At 41.6% G+C, this 26,843-nt stretch overlaps 1 protein-coding gene across 1 annotated transcript in view; it reads left to right on the top strand.

Annotated features, from left to right (window-relative positions):
• Nucleotides 1-24,979, top strand: part of tshz1 (teashirt zinc finger homeobox 1) — a 30,042-nt gene extending 5,063 nt beyond the window's left edge. Inside the window, exon 3 of the mRNA XM_018750284.2 lies at nucleotides 20,950-24,979. Within this exon, the coding sequence (XP_018605800.1) occupies nucleotides 20,950-24,233 (3,284 nt within the window). The 3' untranslated portion in view covers nucleotides 24,234-24,979. The remainder of the gene's footprint in view (nucleotides 1-20,949) is intronic.
• The last annotated feature ends 1,864 nt before the right edge of the window (nucleotides 24,980-26,843 follow it).

Here is a 26,843-nt window from a genome sequence, read left to right as displayed (position 1 = left end):
TAATCGTTCAATTTACATTTGGAAACTGTCCAGTTACATACAGGAAATCAGTTCAGGCATGAATCTCTCCCTTATTCCAGTTTTATAACCCCCACACATCTTGGATAGGAGATGCAGGGGACACATAAAGATTGATTTGGTGGTTTTATAGAGAAATATGGATCTAAATGAATTGAAAATGTCTATTTCAACTTTGCCAAGAGTATGGCTGTGTATAGTAGTATATTGCTGTAGTAAAAACTATCTTTATTTGTCTTTATACATCCATTTGCTGCTTGGTTTACAGCCTGGCTAGAACTCTCCATTATCGAGCTTTCACCTGAACACTTAAATGCAAAGTTATTAGTATGCTGGTCGTGGGAAATTTGCAAATGAATATTTTTTTCGGTAGCTTCACATATCAAAGTAAATATAGGATACCTGAAATATCGTTAGAATAGATATGAGTGCTGCAAGACGTTTTTTTAATATTTAATTTTTGTGCAATATTTCTTTAGATTGAGTGTGGGGAGGGAGGAATGTCTCAGCTTCTTGGCTCCAAGCTGTATGTGTAAGAGACGACTAAAGAGACAAAGATGATCACTGCTGGGTACATATTCTCTGTTACTTATGTGTGGTTCCTGCTAGGGATCTTTACCCAAACATGTTGTACGTGTGTAGGAGTGGGGCCTGAATGACGTACCACTATGCCGTTAAATTCAAGTTTTGCGCTGAATTATCTTGCGTTTCCTGCCCCATAGTCCTAGAGTGCTGAGTCAAAGTGTATACTTTCCCTGCAGATCAGTTTTCAGCAGCTTTCCAAGTCAAACCTAATTGGAACAACTGACAATTTTAAATGGCATTTTTACAAAATTGTGTAGTGTTTAAGTTTGTTACGTAATTGTGTAATATATTCACTCATTTAATATACTCGTGTGCCTTCTTTGTAGACTTTCCCAGGGAAATGTTACAAAAATCATACTCTTAGAATGCTGTAGTCGATGACATTCCTTAACTGTCGTTTTGCTGTACGGCCTTCGGTTGTCTTGCCAAAGTCTTCAGAGGTGTATAGCTGTGTTTTATATGCCTTAACTTTATTTTTTGCTAATTTATGCCCTACAGATTTCTTACAAATAATAGTAGAAATAATGTTCTCTACGTTCCTTATAAGGATGGTTTCAGTAGATTAGCCGCTAAGGGCGTGGTGAATAGAAACTTTGAGCAAAGAGAATTAAAGCTGACAGAGGAACAGGATGAGGGACAAATTCTCCTGCAGCAGCTGTGACTGCGCCCATTAACTTGACAGGTGTCAATTAAGAATTACTGCCTGCTGGAGTTATTTTTCCTGCCCAGCTGTCTGTGTGTGAAAGAAATAACACTTTACCCTTGTCACTTTGTTAGTTCTTAGCTATAGCCTCAAAATGAGCGTTGGGGCACTAATCGATAACCAGTGTATTAGCAATTATTTTGCACATTGATTTATGAAGGGGAATGACTCCTACTGTGCCGTTATTAGCCACTGATTAGAAGTGCCCGCACCCTTCGGTATCTGGGTGAATATATGTTCCCTGAGAGGCCTAGGTCTAGAACAATCTACCGCCAGGCTCCGCTACTCCTCTCAACCTCTCCATCACCACTCGCCGTTAACAAGACAGGCCTCGCTTATCCTGGGGGGGGAGCCCCCTACACCTCTGCAGGGTGTGCGGCACAAGGAGGGAGGGCAGCGGGGGGGAGGGATGAAATATGGTCCCATCTTGGCCAGGGCCCCAATGTACGTTGATGTAGATGGGGTTTAGGCCTGTGGAAGGAAGCAGTATTACCCAAAGACTGGTATGCTGGTCCAGAGGTGGCCTTACCTGCACTGTGTGGCAAAAGGAGAAATGGGTGAAGCTGTCAAGATCGCGTGGAAATTAATTTGTGTGTTGGTACTTTTATTTGGTTAAATGTTTTCATAATTGTGCAGGCTGTTGGGGTTTCAGTTTTTGTGAAGCTGTTGTGATTTTTTGTAAATTTTGGGGGCAATTAAATATCTCAATTTAGAAATGACTTAATATTCACCCAGCCTATTATAGTTTTTTTTGGTTATATCAATGTGACAGTATAATGGTTTTTCTAGAAAAAAAGGGACATGCTGTTGAATCAACTTCATCCTTAGATGTTGTTGTAAGACTGGCTAGAAATACAGTATGGGTAAGGAAGAGCCAACAAAGTGTGTTGACAGAGCCATCAGACTTTTTTTTTTTTTTTTTTTTCCTTTTGTGTGTGTGCACAGAAATGTGTTCCGTAATGCTCTGAACTGCAGTAGGTACAAAAGATGTCCTGGATCTTTATGGGATATTTTTCCATTACGTTGTAAAGGTGCACTTAAAATGTTTCATTGCCATGCCGTTTGCCTTTCTCTCTTGTAGTGGACGGTCCGTATTTCTCCAAGCAGCGTGATATAAATCCCAGCATTTAGGGTCCATGTACAGCTTGTCACTACTCAAGGCAAATAAAAAGTACTTTTTCTTCGCCCTGTCTGTGTGTAGAAAATGGAAAGTTGAAAACATGGGGACACTGGGCATGTGTGGTGGGGGACTTGGGGGGTGTGTGGGACTTTTTATTATCCCAGTGATAAAAGCTTGTGTCCCCAGAATGAAATAAAGAGGGGAAACTGGATCGGATGAGTGGTACGCTGTGCCTGTAATTTTCAACCTCCTGAAAGGCATTTATTTAGCTGATAACATTTTGAAAGGCAATGAAAATAATTTTTTTGGACAACAGTTTACCAGGCAGATAAGATATCTTGGATTGTATATAGCGGCTGTTGATTGTTCGTCCTTGAGACGGACACCAGGCAGGTTGCCCTCCGCATTGGTAAAGCGCAATATCTGTCCCCTTCTCTCTGATACAAAACGAATGCCAATGACTTAACTGTCCATGGGTGTCTTAGTAAATAATTCTAGGATTATATTGAGAGAATTTCCATTTATTTCAAATGGCTTAAATGGAAACTTATTTTAGCCACTAGTCATCGGTTGTGAATTGACTGCACCCCGCTTTATTCTGTGCTAAAATGTAATGAATCTACTAAGAAGATCTAATAAATCAACCTGCTACAAATTTATATAGTTGTATCATTTCACATATACTTCATCAGGTTTTTGAGGGAAGTTCTTTGCCCAGCAATTGGTTTATTCCGCTGCTTTACTTTGGTATAGTAATATTTTTCAGCAGTCACACAAAGCAAAAAAAATGAATACAAAGATGATGAAAACGAGACACACGTTTCCCGCCTCCTGAAATAGTCACATTACACACAATCATACTCTAGAAAGCCTTTGTACTACATCTTTGGCATCATCCAGAATTTTTTTTTTTTTAAATAAAAAAATAAGACCACGGCAGTATTTTTCCTTTGAACACTTTGGGTCTCCCACACTGGATTTTTATGGATGTTTAAAGCATATGGCACAATATAATTCAAATGCCAGGTGGCCCCATGTTCATGGAATGTTAAAGCTGGGTTTTAGACAGTATGGGCACAGACATTGTCCTTCCCTTGGCTAAGCCTCTGTTCTTAGCAGCCTGTCTGCCTTCGGGGGCCTTTAAATGCGCAGCCCTCTGTGTGAGGGAGTCCTCTGTCCAGGCAAATCGCTGCTTCCTTCCAGCCGCAGCCTCTCCTACATCCATGCTAATCATTCCTGGTTCCTATCCGCTTTATGAGCACGTCTAATAAAGGTAAACAATATCGAAACTGGAATAATCATGTGTCAGAGATAGAGGCTAGACAGATCCTAGGATTAGATAAGAATTCCACTCATCTGATTCTGAGGCCCTGTTGTTACATATTGCGCAAGCCTAGCAGAACAGACGCCGGTCGCTGAGCCCGTGCTGTTTGTGTGCGCAGATGTTTAGCTCCTCTTCCACCTGCAGGTTACAAATACTAAAGTTGAAGCTGGGGGGGGGGGATCAGTGCTGAAACTAGAGATTTTGACTGCAAGATGTTCTCAGCTGAAAATGCTTTGTTACGGTGGTTTGTGGTGGGGAAGGAACATTGCAGCATTACTGTTTGATATAATTTGAAGTGAGTGTGGAGAAAGCTTTTTTTTTTTTTTTTCCTTTTTTTCTGGGCACAGAAATCCTTTCAGATGTCTTTAAATGCTTATCTCAGTATCTGAGGAGCATAAGTTTTCATATTGATTGCATCTACAGGCATGGCTCTGTAGACCACCGAAGGCTTGTTTGCCTTTATTTGGTGCAAGATGTAAGTTTAAAAAAGGGGGTGGACGAAGTACCCTACATGCATACAAACTACAGAAGCATACTTACTCAAGTTACTTTGTTTCAAAGTGTTTACCTGTGTATTGCAGCAGGTGAGTTTTTTTTCTTAAAATTTATTTAATAATAAAAAAAAAAAAACACACATATACCATCCTCTCTTTAATCTGGTTGATAATAGCAATGGGTGGAATGTTATCCAATTAATCTGGCCTGGAGCTGGATGGGACTTTGCGTGGGTGTGGGGTGGGGAGAGATATTAGGAGGTTTCTATCCTGTGACTAAACACACCCCTTTTATGGAGTGTTGCTGCTAATAAAGGGCTGCTTATTGCCCAGGCAAAACCCAGAGCCTGGAGGAGGTCAACCATGGCTGCCACTCATCACTCACCCCTAATGATACTTTTTTTTTTTTTTTTTCCTTCCCCCCCGCCCCTTCCCCTGCCGCCTTCTGAGGGATCTCAAGCAGAGTGCAAATCGAACGGGGTCATCTGCAGTTCACGACCCCCAGGTGGCGACTCCTCTCCCAGGTCCTCGTGGCAACGGCCTCCTTGTCCTTGTTGCTTTCCATCTGCTCCTGGCTATTTAGCATGATTTTTAAAAGTTTTTGGTCTTTCTTTCTCAATTTATTAGATCTCTTAATGTTTGGTACGTTCAAACACGTTTCCAGCTCATCTTTGTGTCATCACAAAATACTTAAAGTAGTTTGTATTGAATAATCGTCATTGATTTCCCCCCCCCCCCCCCCCCACCCTTTCCTTTTTTTGGGCACTAAAAGAGACTCAGTACCCATGGCAACATATTGTTGTTAAGTCTTAATGTTAATACGCTTCAGTGGACTGTCCGCTTATATACAGCAACATCTTTCTCATGGGTGTGTAGATCTAGTATGGGTGTGTTTTTTTTTTTTTTTTTTTTTTTTTAAAGAATTTAGATGACCAGTTATTTTTAGCATCTATAGTCCCATGTATAAAATGTGAATTTCAAAGAACTGGTGTTCAAATGAGGGGAATTGTTTCAAAGGGTTCATGTGATCTCATTTGTCCAAGTAGGATTCATTTAATGTAGAGAAGTTAATGTATGGTTTTGATAGAGGTTTTACTTTCTTTGGCAAAAAGAATTGCATCTTTGTTCTCTCTTGTATGTTTGTGTGAGGATCAGCTGGTGATGAGCAACGTGTTGTTGGACTTGGATCTGCTCTGGAACACCATGTGGCTTCGCTTCTCGGCTCTGCGCATCAACGGGGCAGCGTGCTCTGCGAGCCATCAAAATGCAAAGCCGAGCTTATTTGTGTTTGACCTCGTAGCCTGAAAAGGGAAGCTATTAATTCGATGTGTGTTTAGTGTGTATTGTGGATGACATTTTGGTTTGCTGGAATGTGGGGTGAATTTGAAGAGGAATAGAACACCTTTCCATACTGGCTAGCAGTGTAATGTTGGAACAAGAACCCTGTCTTAGTGCGATGGTGCAAATTCATGCATCTCTGATTTCCAAAGTTAGCATCACATGCCCTTGTGCTTTGTTAGGTATCTTCTTCTCTAGGACTGTTTGCGTGTTTGGCGCTTTCACCACCTCTGTCTCGTCCCAGTACTACCGTGCTGTAAGGTGCCTTACAGATGGGTTGCATTCCCCTAGTATAATTTGCCTCTTGCTTCAGCATTTTTTTTTTTTTTTTTTTTTCTTCCCGGCTTTGTAGCTTTAACATCGTCTTTTGTAACAAAGGCTTTTTTTTTTTTTTTTAAACACAGATAACATACAGAAGTTGTTACATATAGGGCATTACTATTCCTTTGCACTGTGGGTGGTGGTGAGGGGCAACAGTCTAAAAGAAATCAGAATCTTTTATATAAAGGGCACAAACTCAGTCCTGGCCAAAAAAGTTGATTTCCTTTTTCAGTGCAGTCATACATCAACGGGCCTCCCAGCTGCAGTGTCACAGCCTGACAGAATGACATGTGTCATTTATCAAAGAGGCCAGGCCTTGGGAAACGTACATGACAAAGCCTGAGAGAGTTCATTCCGTACAGTCCCCTCCCACCCCTTTTTGCCGTGCCTGTTGCCAAAAAAAAAGCGGCCTGTAATGTTTCTGTCATCCCAACACCAACGCACCCCCCGCCCCCCCCCCCCCTTAACTGTTTGTGTGCTGGTGTGGTTTTGTCTCTTTTTCACTTACATAACCATCTGTCCAGTTCTCTTTTGCCACCACTTTTTTTGTTAAAGCTCAAACGAAAAAATAAATGCAGCTATTCTTAGTGTAATACCTGCTTCGAAAGGCAATAAACTAAAGTTTTTATTGCTTAAAAGATTTTTTCTTTGTATGTTTTATTTTAGAACTTATAGTTGTATGATTTCAGTGGATCCTGAGTTTGGTCCATAGCATGAACATGGTTGGAAGGCCAATATAAAATGTAAACTGTGTAAATCCCTAAATTGTTGGGGCAGTGTAGGGCAGGTTGTGGAGGTGGGGTTGACTTGAGAGAGACTCCTGAATGTTGGCCCTCACTTTGCTCACCCCCCCTTTCCATTTAAAGATCCTACACATCATTAAGGGGTGTATTCAATCTTGCATTCCTGTGAGAAAATAGCTCAGGCAGGTCAGAAATAGTTCAGCCTGAGTGCTCTACAAGAATGCAAGATGTTGCTGATGGCTCCTATGTTTTCTGTTCCACCTAGGCCTGGGATTCGGCAGGTTTCCATCAGCATTTCCCATGTAATGAAAACAAATGATTAGCGAGTGAAGGACAGAGGGGTAAAGGGAGAAAAGTCATCATGCAGTTGATCTGTTGTGCAGCACCATTGGTACTTCAACAGGGAAGCCCCCCCCATTCTGGTGTGTGCACCTCCCTCCATCCCTCGCTCTTCTCTAACATCCCTGGCTCGCTTCCTCTACATGGCAGGACGGGCCTTTTCATTTGTCTTCATAAGCCTAATTTATTTTTGCAGCAAGATGTGAGCTGACAGGCATCACTCAGAGCTGCCTTCTCCCCCACTGTTAGGAGGTCAGCAAAACAGTCACGTTCCCCCATTTTACTGAATCCCCCATCAACATTATTGAAGATGGATGTGTCTTTAAAGCAGAGATTGATTGTGGATATCAGAGTTATGGTGTCATTTATCATGGTGAATATTATTTAGACCCAGGGTCTGAGCAAGGTGGTGTAAACTGAGAGCATGTCTTGGAACAGATAATTTGAAAGCTGTGAAAGTTTAATGGATTGGGAAGGGCTTTCTTTAACAAAAATGTTTCCTCATCTAAAATTTTTTTTTCTTGGATTTTTTTTTAGTGATGGTTTCTTTGTTTTATGAAGTGTAGTTTCATGTTTTATCTAGTACCTGCAGAGATTTTTTTCTTTTCCCTCCCCCATCTGTTCTATGTTTTATATAGCATTGTGTATTTTTTTTTCCCCCCCTTAATTCATTCACTTCCCTGCAATTTTACATGCATTTGCCTCTTACAATTGAGTTGTTGCTGCTGTCGCTAAGGAGAGTAGGCATGGTTGTCAGTATTTTACTCACTTGCCTGTGACACCCATAGAATATAATTTTAATGTACATATTCATTACTTAGAATAATAGGTTTGTTCTCGTTTAATGTTTTGATGAAGTAATGCTGGAGGTTTTATTGATGTCTTCTGTAATTTATGCTTCCTGTTTTTTTCATATAAATTGGAATGCACACACAAGAGATTATTTCAAAACCAGGACACCTTTCATAAATGAGAATGGTAAGAATGTGATGTCAGTCGTGTAGACATTAAGAAGTAATCACGCCTGCTCTTGCTACTTATGTCGTCATTTTATGATCGAGTTGGTTATAAATATAAAACGAATACTTACCAGAAAAAGATTTTATTATCCAGATATGCCATTTGAGTTACTGTCTCACTCAAAGGATTACTGCAAATTATACAAGAGGGGAAAAAATGATACCCCCCCACCCCTCATATTTTCCGTCCAAGTGGAAGGAAGCATTTTAGACTTGACAGCTTGTGCCACTGCTACAGTGTTAAGACAGCTGATATTCGGTGGGATTTAGTAAAAACAAATCCTGATAATGTATGTGAAATGGGCTCAGACACTCTCCAATTTATGTTGGAGCCTCAGCGTAGAAATGGCGCTTGTTCTCCTGCAATTTTCATAGTTCTGGGAGAAAATCATTGGTCATTCAGAGCAAGCTGGTAGTTCCCATTGAGGTGTAGGATATGCAAAAATAATACTTCGAATTTGCTTACTAAAGATGATGCTAGACTGTTTGGCACAGTTATGTCCTGGATTTTATTTGTGAAAGAGTCCAGTCACTGATGACAAGGAGCAAAAGTTGGTTTTTATTTCCGGTACATAGGCTCATCTCAGCGGAAGCATCTTCATAGCTCGTCGTCACCTGTTACTTGCTGAGTTTGTTGTATCTTCAGATGAAAAACATCTAAAACTGTTTAATCGTATACATACTCATGGTTCAGTAAAGTTTGTAAACATGTAAAACTAGTAGACATCGTTCTGAAAGCCAGTCTGAGACATTTATTGTGTACTGTGGACAAAAGGATGTTGTATAGTCGAGAGTTTTTAATGAATAAAAGACTTAGTTTTCAAAAACTCAGATATTTCATTCAGCCTTACTTTATGTGCCCTATACATGTTTCTGAAATTTGGTATTTTTGTGTTTTAACAGCTTTTGAACAATAACATTGCAGCACTTCGATCACTAAACATATATAGCAATTAATCCTCCAATAATTTCTCAAGTTACATAATTATGGTACATGTCGGCGCCTGATCGGAGGTTAGGCATTTCGGGAAGTTCGTTTGGCTTCTTGGTGTTTTTAGATCGAGGGTTTTCTCCCGGTGGCGTACGTGCCAAGAGATCTCTCGGATGATGGCTGGGATGATGCTACATGGAAAGCTTGATTGATAGTTTATTGTGCAACCAAGACACAGCCAGACAGAACTGGTGAGGTCACGGCCTTTGCGAAGGCGGGGGGGGGGGGGGGCGGTTTATCCCTCCATAGCTGTGTGTCTCCTCTGCTCACACTGTTTTGCCTTTATTTTCTGCAGTCACATGGTTGTTTGTGCTGCTCTTTCTATACTTTTGCTTTACTCTCTATACTTTCTCTGTACTTTCCAAGTTCTTCACTTTTTAACCTTGGCTTTATTGTTTCTATTTGTTTTATGTAGGTAAACCCGCACCGTATCATTTCGTGGAAACTACGGAAGTTTTTGTTTTTATTAAAGTCGGCGATACAGTAATGCTGTGTATTGTAGCGTACACGGTGAAGTTTTCATCTCTGGTCCTTTTTTAGAAGTAGACAAAATGTAAATGGAGCTCGATTAGATGATGGCTTAGTTCATGACTGTAACTGCCTGAATACTTCTTTGATATTATTGGGATGTAACTAAATAACCTGGACTCGGGTGCCTCAGCTCTTTCTGCGGAGGAGGCAGGGAGGGAGAAACTAGCAGCTGTGTAAATCCAGTGAGTTTTGTGTTGTGTGTTTTTTTTTTCCCTCCAATATAATTTTTTATTTCGGTAAAGTGCCGAATTGGCTCTTTTTTTTTTTTTTGCCCGACTTTAAACAACGTCCTTTTAATATCAGTTCTGTTGGATCGCATCCATATGCATTTGTGTGCTTTGGAAATGCGATGTGTGTAGAACGGTAAAATTTTGTTTTTCATTCCCCCACCTCCGCAGATGAACGCGAAGCGAAATCGTGACGCCGAGACACATTCTGACATTAGGACAAACAAAATGGAGGGACAAGGAGGAGATGGCTAACACCTGTTCTTCTGTCAGTCTATCACTGCGGCGTTAGACGCCTGTTGGGATGCTCAAGTGTGAGCAAAGCGAGCAGAAATGCCACATTTACCGCTTAGAGTTAGTGACTTCAGTTTCTTTCCTTTTCAAGCTTTCTTTTTTTTCTCCCCGGTTACTACTTGCTACCTAATTAACCTGTGCGTTTCGTGTGTTGCGTACCTCTGGCGTACGCGCCGGAGGGAAGGGGGGGGGGGGTTCTCATCAGGCATTTGTGTATGTGCGAAGGGGTGGGCTCGCGAACCTCGGACAGGAGACGAGTGACCCGCGCCGAGGGAGCCCGAAGTATCCGATTACAGCGCCGAGCTCCCAGCCTCTCGGGGAAAGGCAGGGTTCATCGAGGTGCTTTACCACAGGCACAGCCAGCAACACCTCTTTGTTTTTCACCTCTCTTCCTGCCTCCTGTCTCCTTGCAAGCTTCTGACTGAGGGTGATTTATGGTAATTATCCATCTTTAGGGTCATCTATCAACTTGTAGTTGCTAGGCAATGGAAGCAGCTGCTATTTGTGTTGATTTCAGCTGCTAAGTTGTCTGTCAGGGGCTGCACACAGGTGACGTTCTGGGTGAATAGTGAGGAAGGAGGATTTAAAGGGACATGAAGTTTTTTTTTTTTTTGTTTTTTTTTTTGTTTTTTTTTTTTTGAAACGCGTCGTGCGGCGGTCAAACGGCTCCGTTGAATCGATGGTCTTTGTGAGCTGAATCAACGCTGCGTTTAAGCTCCAGTTTCGCTTTAGTGTTTTTCGCAAGCCTTGTGAACATGGCATGCCTTTGGAGTACGTAGCGGAGTAGGAGCAGACGATTCTCGTTTTTGATCTTAAAATGGACACCGTTTTTTTCCGGAGACGTCGGCGTTGAGACTTTTTTTCCCATAGTAAAACGTTTGTAACGCATATAGGTTTCAAGAGCGCGTGAAACGAGACGGAAGTCGATTTCTAATACCGAGAGGCTCCTGTTAGATCGCAGCTGACTAATGAGCTCTGCCCATTGTTAGCTGGCCTTCAGCCGCGATGTTTGGTTTACAGCTACGGACAATTTGAGCACGGTGGATGCTCCGTTTGGTCTCTGTAAGGGTATGACTTCTCACAGTTTGCTTGAGTCAGAACTCTGAGATTTGGTTCTACGAATCTGAAAACGTTCAGGCCGGTTTTTGTTGAAAGATAAATAAGTAATTCTTCTGTGTAAAACATGCGTGTATGTTTTACATTATATCAACTGTTTTCCTTGAACAAGGAGAGCGGCAGATCGGTCTTGAACGATGAAGCATGATAAAGGTCAAACGGAGTTAAAAATGAGAAGTACACATGCGGGCGAGTCTTTGCTTTGTCGCAACCTTGTGGAGGTCTGCTCCAGAGAGTTCTCGCCTGGCCTCCACCCCAGCGGTCTTGTGTGTTCAAGCCCAGCTCAGGAACCCGCACCCATGGAACCTTTTGTGACAGGTGCTTTTTTTTTCTTTTTTTTTTTCCTCTCTCTCTCTCTCTCTCTCTCTCTCCCCTTTTCACTTCTGCGAAAGTGGTTCCACATAAAAGAGCAGATGGGGCCTGGACTGCAGTGCTTATGATATAATAGCCATTGTCTCATTGTTGAGCAGCTCTGCTCTGACAGTGGGGAAAGGTGATTTATGGAGTGTGCCTGTCGCGATGGCGGCTCAGAGCTGGCTGCCGGGGAGGCCAGACAAACAGGCCTGCGACGGGGGGTGGGGTGGAAGAGTGCTGCATTGCAGGAGTTGGTAGCAGGACGATGGCTGGGAGCGAAAGTTTCTCTAACTTTGTTTTAGCCGTTGCTTCCTTTCTACGGCGATGTTCCGATTAACGATTTCAGACGGTAAGGGAAGCGCCAGAGTTTACGCAGCAGCTGCGAAACAAATGGTTTCGCATCGTCCGTGGTCTCAGTTAGCAGCACAGACATCGTGCGGAACAGAGTTTTTGACTCTGTTATTGGCCCCTTCATCCTGGCAATTAGCTGTGTCAGTGTGACGTGCCCTCACGCGCTCCAGGGCACTGGCATTGACAGCGCATCGGTCCTTCGGCTTCACAAATCGTGGACAACTCTCATTTGTTCAGTCTTTGTTTTGAATCCCCCAAAACCTGCTCGGCTTATGACTGACACCTCAGCGTGGTACAAGTAAAATCGGAGCCCGCAAAGGGTTTGAGTGCTGTAATTGTTCTCCTGTATTTTAAAGCGTAAGACTCTAAAGCGAGATATGGGAAATTAAGACTATGCCATTAGCTAATTAAATCTTGCCGAGGATTTCCTTGTGAATAACTGCTAATCTCTTCACTGTCATAATGCATTGTATAAACAGCACGCAACCACCCTCCTCTACAGCCCTAATTACAATCCGTAATTATTTGTCATGCTATTAAGGTGAAGATTGAAATGCTCTCTCCAAATTAATCTTAACTCTGTAGTTTAATTAACTAACCTGTGTTAATTGGTCCTTATTTGTTGGCATTTCATTTAACTGATCCATAACCGGCCTTTTCCAAACACCGTATTGAACTTTTAATACAAGGTAATTGTTCAACATCTTTTTTTTTTTTTTAAGTTTTTGTTTCCTTGTGTGGTCATAAATTTTAAATATTTAGACTCTTTTTTTAATTACCTTTTTTCCTGAATTACCTTACCAGGGTGATTATTCATGTTTCTGGAGGAAAAAATCTTGCACATTATTGTTCTTTTCAACTGGGCCTAGGTGTCTACCTCTCAAGCGGGTTACATTCATCTCTACTTTCCACCAACTCAAGCCCCTCAAACCCTAAAAGTCTGCCTAGAACTGTAGTAATTTATCGCTTCCATTATTGTTTTCAAATTGTTTCCCAAATATTGCAAATATACTGTAAAGATGACAAAGGTTTGCCCATACAATATTCCTACAACTTGACGGAGCCTCCTGGCTTCTGTGAGGGAGAAGGTCTCTTTGTCCGAGAGAGAGAGAGAGAGAGAGAGAGAGGGCAAAAGTAATGCAGACAGACATTGCCACATCGCCCGTCCCACACATCTATGATGTGTGGAGTGGACTATCACAGTGTTGTCTCGGCCTTCGCCCACCAGGCGTTACGTTGATCTGATCATTCTGGAGGATATAAATAGCCCATCTCCATCTCCATAAATAAAGCAGGCTTCTCTTGCCGTCTCTCAGGGCCAGTTAGGGCTTCGGTGGAGAAAATGTGCCTGTATAAGTGGACAGAGTAAACCAAACATGGTGTGAACTGTCCCTGTCACTCTGAAATTGAGTGGTGTGGCTAAATGGTAACACAGAGACACACATCCATACTGCACAAAGGCAATCACCATTTACTATACTATTTTGTGTGCATGTGGCTGGATGTGTGTTTATATACACTGTGTGTGTGTGTGTGTGTGTGTGTGTGTGTGTGTGTGTGTGTGTGTGTGTGCGCGTATGGTAATTGGGATATTTGTTAGCTTTAGTTGGTGATTTGTTTTGGACTTATCACAAAGCTGTAAGACAGCTCTTCACTCAGCTTTGGGGATGTTATTTCAAGAACTTATGTGATGCCGTGTTGATTGAGTTACGATTTGATCTTGGTCGAGAGAGAATTATACTGCTGCATGGATTGTGGCGTAACGGGCAGTGTACTGCACAGGGAGAGTAAAGTCACCAACTCAAACAAGTCTCTGTGTATAAACATTGTTGTTACAACTTGTATGTTGGGGAGGGGAAAAATCCACCATGATCTTTCTTCCCAGATAGTTGGAAAAAGTAACGCTTGGTATTTCACCTTTGGGACACCTGAAAATACTGTAGTAGGAAATACTACATTTTTTTATGCCATTTTTGAAAAACCGTTTAGACATGCGGCAATCGGGTGACCTTGCAATTAGTAAACACTCGTTTCAATTTTCAGCATTAAAAACCCAATTTTTTTTTTTTGCACTTTCATATGTATGTAATTAAATACTTCAAATTTGTACAAATTACGCCAGCGGTTCAACATTACCATGTTATAGCGCTACAGTTTGTGCCATAATCAGTTAGCTGTTTGAATGTCAATACTTGTACCTGTGTTTTGTACTTCTCTTAATTTGACAAGATTTAAACAGGCTAGTTTTGGTAGTGCTTTATTACTTCATAGGTAGGCACGCTGTATGCAAAGTCCGGAGGGATTAATTTGCCCACAGACGAATGTAAGGGTACAGTTTGTAGGACATTCAACTATATTGCTTAGTGCTTTCAGAAATTCCCCAAACAGCTGTGGAGCACATCTTAGCTTGACCCTTTCAAATCACAGCCCGAATTCTCCACACTGCACAGTGAGAATGAGGCACTTAACAGAGCACGGGGATACCCAGAGGTAGATAATCTGTTATTCAACTATCCATATTTGTTTAAACTACTTGTAATAAGTTGATTTAGCCCATTAATTATTTGTTTCATAAGATTCCAGCGGTGTCACTTCTGAAAGCCGCAATCAACCATGCATTAAGTTCAACCCTACCGTTAGGGTTTGGGTTCTTGCCTCACGTGGTTGTCTTCTACTAAAGTGTCTAACGGCAGCACGAGATGGGCTGCTCCGTGCTCTCCTCGTGCTGTCACTTCCCTTCGCTCCTTCCTCCCCATTGTTTGACATTGTTGTAAAATGCATTGTCTATCTGACCCATTTCAGGAACCCATTAACATAATTTGGCTGTCACATGGCCGGTGAGTTAATGTACTTGCAAATGATGGCGAAAGTGTGTTATACGACCTTAGGGTTTTTAAAAAATAAATGATGAAGTAGGCTGTATTTTGCATAAGTAGCCTGTAGAGCTTGTGTGGGTTGTCTGTGTTTAAAATTGTATTACTCTCCAAAGTGTAAAAAATAAATCCAAATCGCTCATCTAACATATAATTCTGTAGTTGTAAATTTTACTTTTATCGAAAAACCGTATGACATTGTGATCCCCATTTTATATGTACTGCAAATGACTGGAACACGACTTGTTGAATAAGTCGAGAGTATAGGTCTGTTAACAGTTCACCAATATTTGTAGGAAAACTTTGGGCACCTGATAATGACTTGCTGATGCAGATTAGGAATTTGTAGGTCCAGCAAAAATGAGAAATCCTCAGATAATTATTCTCCAAAGATCACTTTAACTAGTTTAAAATTCCACTCAGTTGTGGTATTTCATTCTAGTAGCATTTACTATGTAAAGCCTTGGATGGCATTTTCTGTGCTGCCAGATGTATTTACAGAGCAGCTTCTGGTCTGCATGTGCCGATACGGTTTTGTGTTACCGGAAGTTTTTAAGCCACAAAGATAAATTTGTATTGCAAGCAGGAATGCCGCACCAGTTATTTTCAGCCCTGGAGGTATTCTGCCATATGGTGGATTATTCCACAAGGGGAAGGGAACGGGAAGCAGGGTGGGTTGACTTTTGCAAGAGTTCTTAAGGAGATATATATATATAATGCTAATGTGCAGGTACTACGTTGCAATATAAACATCTTTTTTTTTTTTTTTGTTTTGCAAAGCAGTGAGGCCTGAGCATACAGAAATCTCCACAATATACTTGTAAGGGTTTAAAAAAAAAAAAAATAAACTAAAGTGACCATGTGGAAGGTAGTGACAAAGCACTCCATCTGAAATTGAGTTTGCATGGAATTAAAAAGGTTTTGTTTGTGGTGTGTGATATACATTAGATAGAAAATCTGACAGAGTGGTTTGTTGACCAACACAAAAAAAGCAGTCATAATGTCAGATGAACGTTTTCCACACTTTTTTGTTTCTAACGGTGTTTTTGTCGTTTCTCTACAGAACGCAATGACCATAAAACGGTCTGCTGGAAATGGTACGCTTTTTGCTTCCTGCGGAGGCATAATACAGTAGGGCTGTGTAATGTGGGAGTGCGTATGTGAGCCCAGGCAGACGGTGCCAGGTGTTGGGAGCAGCGCTGCCTTCTGCAGCTCGTGAGCCGCCAAGGCCGGCTGCATCGCGGCAGCAAAGCCTTGCATTAGCTGCCCCAGAAACGATTGCTGTATTTCCACTGACATGCAGTGCATTACCATAATTGGCTTTTCTACATGATAGGACAGAGGAAATAATAATGTCATTTTATTTACAGCCAGAGTATCCCTCCGTGAGCCTCCTCCAAGTTTCTGCCATGCTGTGTAGGTCAAATGACATCTTTTGATCAGCCCTGTCCAAAGACATCAAAGCTGAGTGGCATGTAATGGAGACCTAGTGACAAACCAAATCTAGGAAAGAAATAAGACTGCCAGTTTCCCATTAAAATGCCTGCTTAACAGCTCAGCCTCCCTCTGCCTGCTCCAAAACCACTCTGACCACCTAAATCAGGAGAATGAAGGCAGGCTGAATTGGACATTAGCACCACAAATGACTGCTCTGATTGCCCTCTTCCAAAACGAAGGAAGTAAATAAATAAATAAACGCTCAGGTCGGCCAGCAACCTTGTGAGTTACAGTTTGAATGGTCTCATCTCATAGCGTTTCCCCCCCCCCACCTCTCCTGCTATTTTTCTGATCTGGTTTATTTAGGCTTGACACCATCCAAATGGTGTAGCAATATGAGTCCGACAGATATTTTTTTTTTATTGATTTAATAACCAGCAGACCCTCAAGAAGAAAACAAAGCTGACAGGACAACTTTTCTCTGAAACACTTGTTGTTTTACAGTAATTTTTTTTAATTCTTTATCATTCTTTTTTCTCTTTCCCATTGAAATCCCATTTGCATGTTTCATTGTGAGAACGCATTAAGGCACAGAAAATTTGACTGACTGGGTTAATTTCGGTGTATTTTGCATAGCAGTCAACAAGGTCTGTCATGCGTGTGGAAGAAGATGCTGCATCCGCAGAGGCTAGTTCCTCCACAAGTGGCCGTAGCACAAACAGAGCTGTGTCCTGTAACCTCAGCCTCTATAATAAGCAGCATGAACATTAACTTTCCCCACATTTATTCCCATCAGGCACTTCATACCACCAAGATAGAAGCATTAAAAACATGTTCTTTGAATTTATCTGGTCATTCTCCTCGACTAGTCTATGTGAGCATGAATTTAATTTTAATTTAAAATATCGGTTTTATTTAGTGTTCCTTATGTCTCCTTTAAATTTGTATAGTATACATATTTTGAAACAGATAAGCATAATATCTCCGTTATCTTTTAGCGAGGAAAAGAATGGTGCAGAACCAGTGCAGCGATGCCCTCTCCTCTGTATGTCGGAGGTCTGTGTCAGGGTGGGCGGATGGCTGACCCAGCTAGTTTGTCGGACTGATTTCTGGGGCTTGTGACAGTGAGGCCTGGTCGTGTCCTGCCGGGGTGTCACCTGTCTGGCTCAACCCTGACCGTCGCAACCCGAAGTGACAGCCGCTTTTGGGACGCAGATGGCCGCACTCTGCCACCCCAGCCGTCGCCGGGCCCATGGCGGTAACAATTGCCTCTCGCCTCCCCCCTTACGCTGCCTGCTAAGGCCTGATGCAGCAGCTTATTCTACATTTGCATTTCTGCAATTTTATTTTCTTGTTGAAATTTACAAAGACCTTTTTTTTTTTTTTTTTTTGCCTTTTTCCCCTGCCCCTCGTAAGTTTATTACAGCTTATTATTTTGGATTATTGGCCATTACTGCATTGTTATGTATTGTGTCCAATTCTGTTTTGTTCAAAAGCAGTTCAGATACAATACCTTAAGTGTTCTGTTGCAGGGCACCTCTTGAGACTTTAACCAAGCAACCTTCAGGTTAAGCCACAGTTCACTCTCCTGCACTTTAGTGGCACTGTAGCTTCACTTAACAGAAGTGATTTTTTTTTTTTTTCCCCCCCCTCCTTCTGATGCTTTCAAGCTGTTATCACGTGTTCAGTGCTCAAATTTCCAATTGGTTGTTAAAGTAAGATGCTGCATTAATATGGTGATATCATTGATCCAGTAGTTGTGCAGAGATCTATTTTCCCATCGGATGTGGATTCTGACACAGAGGAACAATCGCCCGTCAGATTTTATGACTCTAGTTTTGGTGTCAGCTCTTCCCAATTATAGCAAAGCCAGCGCTAGAACTGTTCTTTTTCATAGTTGCTTATCTTCAGTGTTGTCATGAATTATGGGTAGATAAGTGTATACAGTATATTTTTTGTTGTTTAAAGATTACAATGATAAATATGGTGTGACTAATATGGTTTGAGGTGTTTTTTTTTTGGAAAATAGGAATCAGCCTTTCCAGGGTGGTAAAAGACATCCACTTTTGGATTCAGAACCATTTTGTGATGGCTGACTTATTTAGAAGAGGTTGGCACATAAGACTTGTGAACACACGCAGAAGTGATGCGCTGGAACACAAGTCAGCCGCAGCAGCTTAGCGCTTTTTTCTTAGCTTTTCCCAGGCTCCCTCAGAATGTTGCCCTGCAAATATCAGGTAATACGTCCACTTAGATTAGGACATGACGGGTTTCCGCACTGTCTGAAGCTGACAGCACATCTGTTTCATCAGGAGAGGCTGTACTGCCATCCCTGGACACCAGTCTTATGGTGGGGGTTGCAAGGGAGGTGCTGGCTCCCATTTTTATTCTGTTCACCATAGTGTCGTAATCCTTATTTGTAACTTTTCCTTTTGTCTGAATGTTTCTCTTAAATTGGCCCTTTTTTTCCCCCTTGTCTTTCACACGCCTCTTAGGAAGTGTTATGGTAACGGTAATTAGATGTGCAATGCACCAACATTTAGCTCCCACCCTCCCCCTCTCCTCTGTCTTTCCCCTCCCTCTCTTTTTAATCACAGCATCTGATTGTGTTTCTCAGAGCAATAAGAATCCAGCCAGGGGCTGGAGGGTTTGTTTTGAACACATTTGTGATCTGCTTTTATTGCTCTCTTTGTGATGGTGGTGGTGTTTTATGTCCAGTCCATCTTCAGTAAAAGATCAGAAGCATGTGGTAGGTCTGTGGGAATGTAAGGCACTTAGTACTCGGATATTTCTGATTATGCAAATCACTTGTTTATTTTGTGGCAAGTAATCATTTGCTGTGTTGTCTGCTGCTATGCCTTAGATGGCAAGAATTTCAAGCAATCTCTTGTTTTCTATTAACACGTAGATCTTCCTTTACATAGTGTACTTCTGCTGTTTTTATCTTTGTCCTTGTGAAATCGCTCTGAAATTGTCTTCTAGGTTTCTTCAGAGGTTTCAACAAAATAAACATCCATGTACCTTCCTTTTCATGAATTTTGTAAAAGTAGTGCGCTTTAAGCATTTCGGAATGTGGATTTTTTTAAAAACGTGTTAGCACCATAATTTAATTTTCAGTGTGAAAAGGAAATGGAGCTTCAGTATGAAATCTGACAAACGGATGGGACCTAACAGTATGTGCAAATAAAGAGACAGATGGACAGACATCAACAGAATGAGAGGGTAATGTGCTCACAGATCACACATGGGTAGACAGACTCTAAAGGTAAAATGCCGGTTCCCCTCCCTCTTTTCCATCTACCAGTGAACACTTGACGCTTTTGCGATTTAGTACAGCATGGACCGTGACAACATGACATGTCATTTCCACTTAAATTTCTGTGCGACACGCTGAGAGAACTTTCCCTTCCATCGCCAACTCAACTTCTGTAAGCAGAGTCCCACATATCTGGCAATAATTCACTGGTCTTTGTGAGCACCACAGTGGGAAAGGAGAATGGATCAAAGTCAGTCTAATGCTGTGGCCTCTTTCTGTAACTAAAAATGAACATTGGCTGATACAGTAAGTTTCAGGTCTAAAGTCTGAGTATATTTTGAATCCATTCATTTTCTGCTTGAGATTCTTTTTTCTGTATCTAGATATGAGGTTAATTTGAGGGCTGGTTTTCTAGTATACACTTCTGTATATGAAGGCCTTCAAAGCAGCTTAGCCAGCAAAGGCCCTTTTCCCAAGCAGATGGAGTCCTACAGTTTAGGCTGCGGTTCATGTCTGAGCAATGTTATCTGCTGGTTGTGACCGAACGTTTGGCAGCAGAGAAAGATAATTAGCATTGTTCTGCTGGGAGGGTTTCTGTTGGTTGGGTATTTGGCTGTTGTACAACTGACTCCAGACCTGTTTTTAAAAAAAAAAAAAATAGTTTACCTTTTTTCAATATTTCAGACCAAAAAAAAAACTGTTAGATGTTGGAGGCCTTTTCCCCCCTCTTGCATCTCTCTTGCATCACTTGCAATTTAATACTGGATAGCTTCGTGCGTGCAAAGTACTTGACCGGGTAATTACATCAGGACATGTATGAATTTGTGAGGGTGTTTCATACCCACATTATGAAAAACAACTGTGAATGATTACCACAGAGGGACAGGTGAGAGGTTGATAAGAAACACTTAACATTAATATTTTATGACATTTGGTTGAGAGGATAATTCATTATTCATTTAAGACATTTAACTGTTTTAAGGCAATATTGTGCTTGCATCAGCAACATTGGACTGTGCTTTCAACCACACCATTCAAAACAGTAATAGTTCACTGAAGTTGCACCTTTGTTTAATGTGCATACCTTTTGACAGAGCTAGTTATTGCTTATTTTTATACAAATACTCTGCAGTAGGTTCCCCGTTTAAAATTTTGTGTTGCATCTTAAGTTTATCGTACATTTCATTTTATCTCCTTGTGTGGCATAACGTCCCACCCGTATTTTCACGTTGAAGGGAGGAACTGATGTTTCTTTCTGCACACCTCTACCTTTGCTGAGCTGCGATGTTCAATACCATTGCAACTCTCACCAGTTAAGGGCACAATCTGTCATAATCAAGATATGGATATTTGCTGCTTTATAATTGCAAACAGTGTCCCCTGTAAAGACTATTGACAAATCTCCTTAGAATCATTAAACACACACAGACACCAAAGGCCTCTGTACACAAGTTATTTGGACTACTACTTTTATGACACTTTCTCAACTGTTCAACCTTGTGTGTTCTTTTCCAGCTTACATGCCTGAGGATGAGCTCAAGGCAGCTAAGATTGATGATGAGCAGCTGCAGGACGACGGCCTGTCCCTTGACGGCCAGGACGCAGATTTCCTTTACAACGAAGAGGAGGAGGGCAAAGAACAGCCCAGCTACCAGAACTCTCCACTCAGCAACACAACTAACCCAGATGCTGGCTATGGCTCACCCTTCAGCGATGCCAGTGATCAGCTGGCTGACTTCAGAAGCACCTCCTCAAAGGAAGGTCAAGACAAAGAGGAAACCAGGGGCACTGACAACGATCTTGCTATACAGGACAGCCTGGCAAAAATGAAAGCAGTCTATGCAAACCTGATCTCGGACGCTTCCTGGTCCAGCATTACCATGGACATCATGAAAGCCAAGCAGGCCAGCGCCAGTACCAGCAGGAGTGGCAGCGGCAGCAACATTGGAAGTGGCAACATCACCAGTAGCCTCATTAACAGCAGCAGTGCCAATGCCACCACGACTGCCACCACTGCTAGCAGCAGCAACAGTACCACTAGCAATGGTAGTGGTGTTGCCTATGACTGGCATCAGGCTGCTTTAGCTAAAACCTTACAGCATACCCCTTACCATCTTCTCCCTGAGCCCAGCCTCTTCAGCACCGTGCAGTTGTATAGGCAAAACAATAAACTCTATGGCCCTGTGTTCACTGGTGCCAGCAAGTTCCGTTGCAAGGACTGCAGTGCTGCCTATGACACACTTGTGGGCCTCACTGTCCACATGAATGAGACAGGTCACTACCGTGATGACAACAAGGATAAAGATGATGACAGGGGAAAAAAGTGGTCTAAGCCCAGGAAGCGGTCACTGATGGAGATGGAAGGCAAAGAGGATGCACAGAAAGTGCTGAAGTGCATGTACTGCGGACATTCATTTGAATCTCTGCAAGACCTGAGTGTCCATATGATTAAAACAAAACATTACCAGAAAGTGCCTCTCAAAGAACCAGTCCCGGCTCTTGCCTCCAAGCTGGTTCCCGCTACCAAAAAACGAGCCTTCCAAGATTTGGTCTCCCCCTGCTCCCCAGAGTCCATTAACAGCACACCTGGTGTCCCCTTAGGTGAGGCCACAAAAGACTCAAAGCTGGCAAATCCTTATGTGACAGCTAACAATCGCTATGGTTATCAGAATGGTGCCAGCTACACTTGGCAATTTGAGGCACGCAAGGCACAAATATTGAAGTGCATGGAGTGTGGAAGTTCTCATGATACCTTGCAACAGCTGACTGCCCATATGATGGTCACAGGACATTTTCTTAAAGTAACCAATTCTGCTTCAAAAAAGGGTAAGCAGCTGGTTTTTGATCCTGTGGTGGAAGAAAAGATTCAGTCGATCCCTCTTCCCCCCACTACTACTCGGCTTCCCGTTTCCAATATCAAATCTCAGCCTGACTCTCCAATACACTCTTCAGGTTCTGAAGAGAAGAAGGAGCCAGAAGAAGAGAAAATGGAGGTGACCATACCTGAGAAAGTGATCAAAGAGGAGAAGGAGGAGCCTGGTGAAAAAACAGAAACAAATACTTCCTATAAGTACCTGAGAGAGGAGGACTTGGAGGAAACCCCAAAAGGGGGGATTGATATCCTGAAGTCCCTTGAAAACACAGTGTCCAGTGCAATCAGCAAGGCCCAGACTGGCACACCTACTTGGGGTGGCTATCCTAGTATCCACGCTGCTTATCAGCTCCAGGGCCCGGTGAAATCCTCCTTACCAGTTGTGCAAAGTGTCCAAGTGCAACCATCATTCAACAGCAGCATGAAATCTCTGGCGTCTGATGCAAGTACAGCAATCCACACTCCTGATAGCCCATCCCCTCCTCCTCACCACAGAAGCAATGTTTCAGCCATGGAGGAACTGGTAGAAAAGGTGACAGGGAAAATCTCTGTGAAGAAGGAAGAGAAGGTTTCTGACAAGTGCAAACCCATCTCAACAAAGTCTCCTTCACCCATGCCGAAAGAGAAGAAGGAGTCAAGCAAGCCAGATGACCTCAGCATGAAGCCGACAAAAAACGGTAGCGCTAGCGCAGACCTGGAGTCAGTCAACAAGAGGGATGCCAAAGAGAGCCAGGTTGATAACCTCATAAAGAATGGTACCGATGCACTAAAATCACCTGTTAGCAATGGCTGTAACAGTTTGGGAATCATTACAGACCATTCACCAGAGCAACCGTTTGTCAATCCTCTCAGCGCCTTGCAGTCCATAATGAACACACATTTAGGCAAGGCATTAAAACCTGTTAGCCCTCTATTGGACCCCCTGACAATGCTGTACAAAATCAGCAACAGCATGATGGAAAAGCCAATGTATAATCCAACTCAGGTTAAGCAAACAGAATCCATTAACAGATACTATTACGATAATGATGACCAGCCTATGGATTTGACAAAATCCAAAAACACGAGCAGTACAGCCAACAGTTCCTCTACTCCAGCCAACAACAGCAGCAATAGCAGCAGTGGGAACAGCAGCAAGCCCATCTTGCCTAGTTTGTCTGAACCAGTTTCATCTCCTCTGAGGGAAAATGCATTGATGGACATTTCTGACATGGTAAAGAACCTCACTGGCCGCTTGACACCGAAATCCTCCACTCCCTCCTCTATTTCAGAGAGGTCGGATGCAGACGGCAGCGCATTTGAAGACGGCCTAGAGGAGCTGTCCCCTATCCAGAAGAGGAAAGGCCGACAGTCCAACTGGAATCCCCAGCACCTCCTTATCCTCCAAGCTCAGTTTGCCTCAAGTTTGCGGGAGACTTCAGAGGGCAAGTTCATCATGACTGACCTGGGTCCCCAGGAACGGGTACACATCTGCAAGTTCACTGGTCTTTCCATGACCACCATTTCTCATTGGCTGGCTAATGTAAAATACCAACTGAGGCGGACAGGTGGGACCAAGTTCCTGAAGAACATAGACTCTGGCCAGCCGGTGTTCCTGTGCAATGATTGTGCATCACAGTTCAGGACTCCTTCCACGTATATTAACCACTTAGAGTCACACTTAGGCTTCAGCCTAAAGGACCTCTCCAAACTGTCAATAGACCTCATAAGGGAGCAGCAGGCTGTTTCTAAAGTCATAACTGACAAGACATTCGGGGTTCTTGGCCTGACTGAGGATGAGACCGGCTCCATATTCCAGTGCAAGCTGTGTAATCGGACCTTCGTCAGCAAGCACGCAGTCAAACTGCACCTCAGCAAAACTCACGGCAAGTCCCCAGAGGACCACCTGATCTATGTCACTGAACTAGAAAAGTTAGAGAAACTCTAAGAACTGGGGTGTGGAGCAGCTGTGTATGACTGATTAAATCGTTGCACTAAATCACAGTACTGCACTGGGCCTGAACTGAGCCTTTGAAATCAGTCTTAATTCTCCTGTAAAACTGCCTAACTGGACCATGACTTTTTTGCTTATTTTGATTCCCTTTTTATTTTTGTCACTTATTTTGTAATATATTTATATGATCTCTGTCCAAATTGTGCATGTAATTTGTAAATCCAGATTTAACATGCAGTTCAACTTGTTCCATGCTCTACAGAAGTTTTTTTTTTTTTTTTTTTTTTCTTTTCTTTCTCTTCCTCTTCTCCTCCTTGAAAAGTAATGGTTCCCAAGGCAAACATAGAAGGCTATGTAAAATAAGTGAGTTTAAATTATCTGTATAGTTTAAAAAAAGGAAAAAAAAAAAAAAAAAAAAAAGCATGGGCCAGCTCTTTTGATGAAGACTGAAGTAGCATTTCTGCACTTTAAAAAGTGACAGTTTATTTTGTAAGGAGTTTTTATTTAGTGTGCATCACTTCGATTTAATTTTAGCTTTTAATTTAACAGGGCTTACTGGCATTCTGTTACATTTAAGTTCCATGGTCAGTTTAGTTCTGCAAATGAACTTTTGACTGTAACGTACTGAATAAAAAAAAAAGATACTCTAAACCTTTTAGAAAGAAAAGATATTTAAATTGACCATTTTGGTTCAGTAAATCTACTTAAGGAAGGACAAAGTATGCAAGATCTTTTTTTAATGTTCATAATACCATTGAATTTCATTGTAAAGTATCACTTTATAGTAATTTGCAAATATATGCTTTGGTACAAGTTTATCTTTCTATAGTGTGCTGCTTCAGTTTCAACCTGTTTAAAAAAAAAAAAAAAAAAAAAAGGAAAATTTAAAATCTTGGTTTTATATATACATATATAAAATCAGCAACATTGTCTAAAACTACATCTGATATCTTTCCATTTGCAACAACTCAGCATTCTTTCTGCTGTGTGCATTTAACTTTTATATTGTCATTTTATATATAGGAAACAAAAGTGTGTGTGTGTATGTATGTATATATATATGTATACAACAGAGCCACAAGATGTCCTTTTTGTTTTCAATAACAAAGTAGGTCCTCAAGCTTGGTTTACAAAATGAATTTAAATATGCGTGCATCTGTTTTGATGCATGATATGTGAAAATATAAGAGCAATGCACAATGGGTTATACATTTCAATGTTTTATCAGTAATAGTGTAAGAAATAAAAGCATTGGCTTGCTCATTTTCCCCTCAGTTGTAAAATAAATTCTAAAGCAATTCTTGATTAATTGCTTTTTATTCCCTTAACTGATTTGTCCGAGATGCATTGAGTTTTTAACCTGGTTTTTATATATAGTCCTGTACACATACATTCACTACTTTCAGAAAGTTGTAAATCGTCTTGAATGGGTTCACATGATTTTGCTGTACACTACATTCAAAATACCTGGAAATCATATGTTTCCCCTTCATTGACAAATTGAACATATTTTGTCAGTTTTCCCCTGAAAAGGAATGTTCACCAATAGAAAAGGGATTGGTGCCCCTCCAAATCATTATTTCTGAGCTTGGCCTTTGGCAGTAGTTGCAGCTTCACAGGTGGGTATGGGCTCAGCACATTCACATGTTGGATGAATTTTTTTTTTTGTTTTGTTTTGTTTTTTCCTTTATTTTGTCCACCTTTGCTGAGTTGGAGTATTGGTGGACTACAGTTTTCAGCTCTTACCAGCATTTCTGTGGTACTCAAGCCTGGGCATTGGTGTTCCCATTCAAAAATGCTCACCTTCCACTGTTTCTTTAGAGGTCTTGCTGTATGTTTAGGGTCATTGTCCTCTTGCACCTTTTTTCCTCCCCAAATCTCACAGGTAATGTTGAATGAATGACTAGAATTTTTCCTATAGTATTTGCCTGTATTTGGATTTTTCACCTATCATATCAGTTACATTGCATAGATTAATTTAGCTGATGCCTTTCTATAAAGTGACTTTTAATGTTAACCTCATAATTATGAGATTAAAATTATTTACACATTTATACAGCTGGATAATATTACTGGAGCAATTTAGGGTAAGCACCTTGCTCAAGGGTACTACAGCTGGAGGTGGAGATCAAGCCTCTGACCTTTGGGTTCAAAGACAGCAGCCCTAACCACTACGCTACCAGCTGTCTGCCGGTTCTTCCTCTTTCTATAAAAATAAGTCAGTCCTTTTGGTTAAGGATAGCTGGAGTGTTTCCTGGGTGATGGGCTGTTTAGTTTACACTGAGCATAAAACTGCTGCATCTGATATCACAGAATCTAGTGTTGAGGTTACTGATGTTTATCACAAGACTTTGGCTTGAGTAGTCTTGATGCAATTTTCATTTTGAAATATTAGTCTTCACGATTAATGCATAATGGAGCGTAGTGTGACTCCACATAGGTTCTGGGCTTGGAGTAAATGTACGAACAGTCATGTACCACACCAAAAATAAAAGTATAACCTTAAAAATGTCAGCAACGTTAATCTATTTAGTGGACAAGAGTCAATTATATCTCTGTCACGTTAGCCCAAAGACATATCTCATTTGAGAGCTAATTCTTCCA

Source organism: Scleropages formosus, chromosome 23 (genome assembly GCF_900964775.1).
Source record: "Scleropages formosus chromosome 23, fSclFor1.1, whole genome shotgun sequence".
Lineage (NCBI taxonomy): Eukaryota > Metazoa > Chordata > Actinopteri > Osteoglossiformes > Osteoglossidae > Scleropages > Scleropages formosus.
Note: the sequence above shows the minus strand (reverse complement) of the source record. Positions and strands in the feature narration are given on the sequence as shown.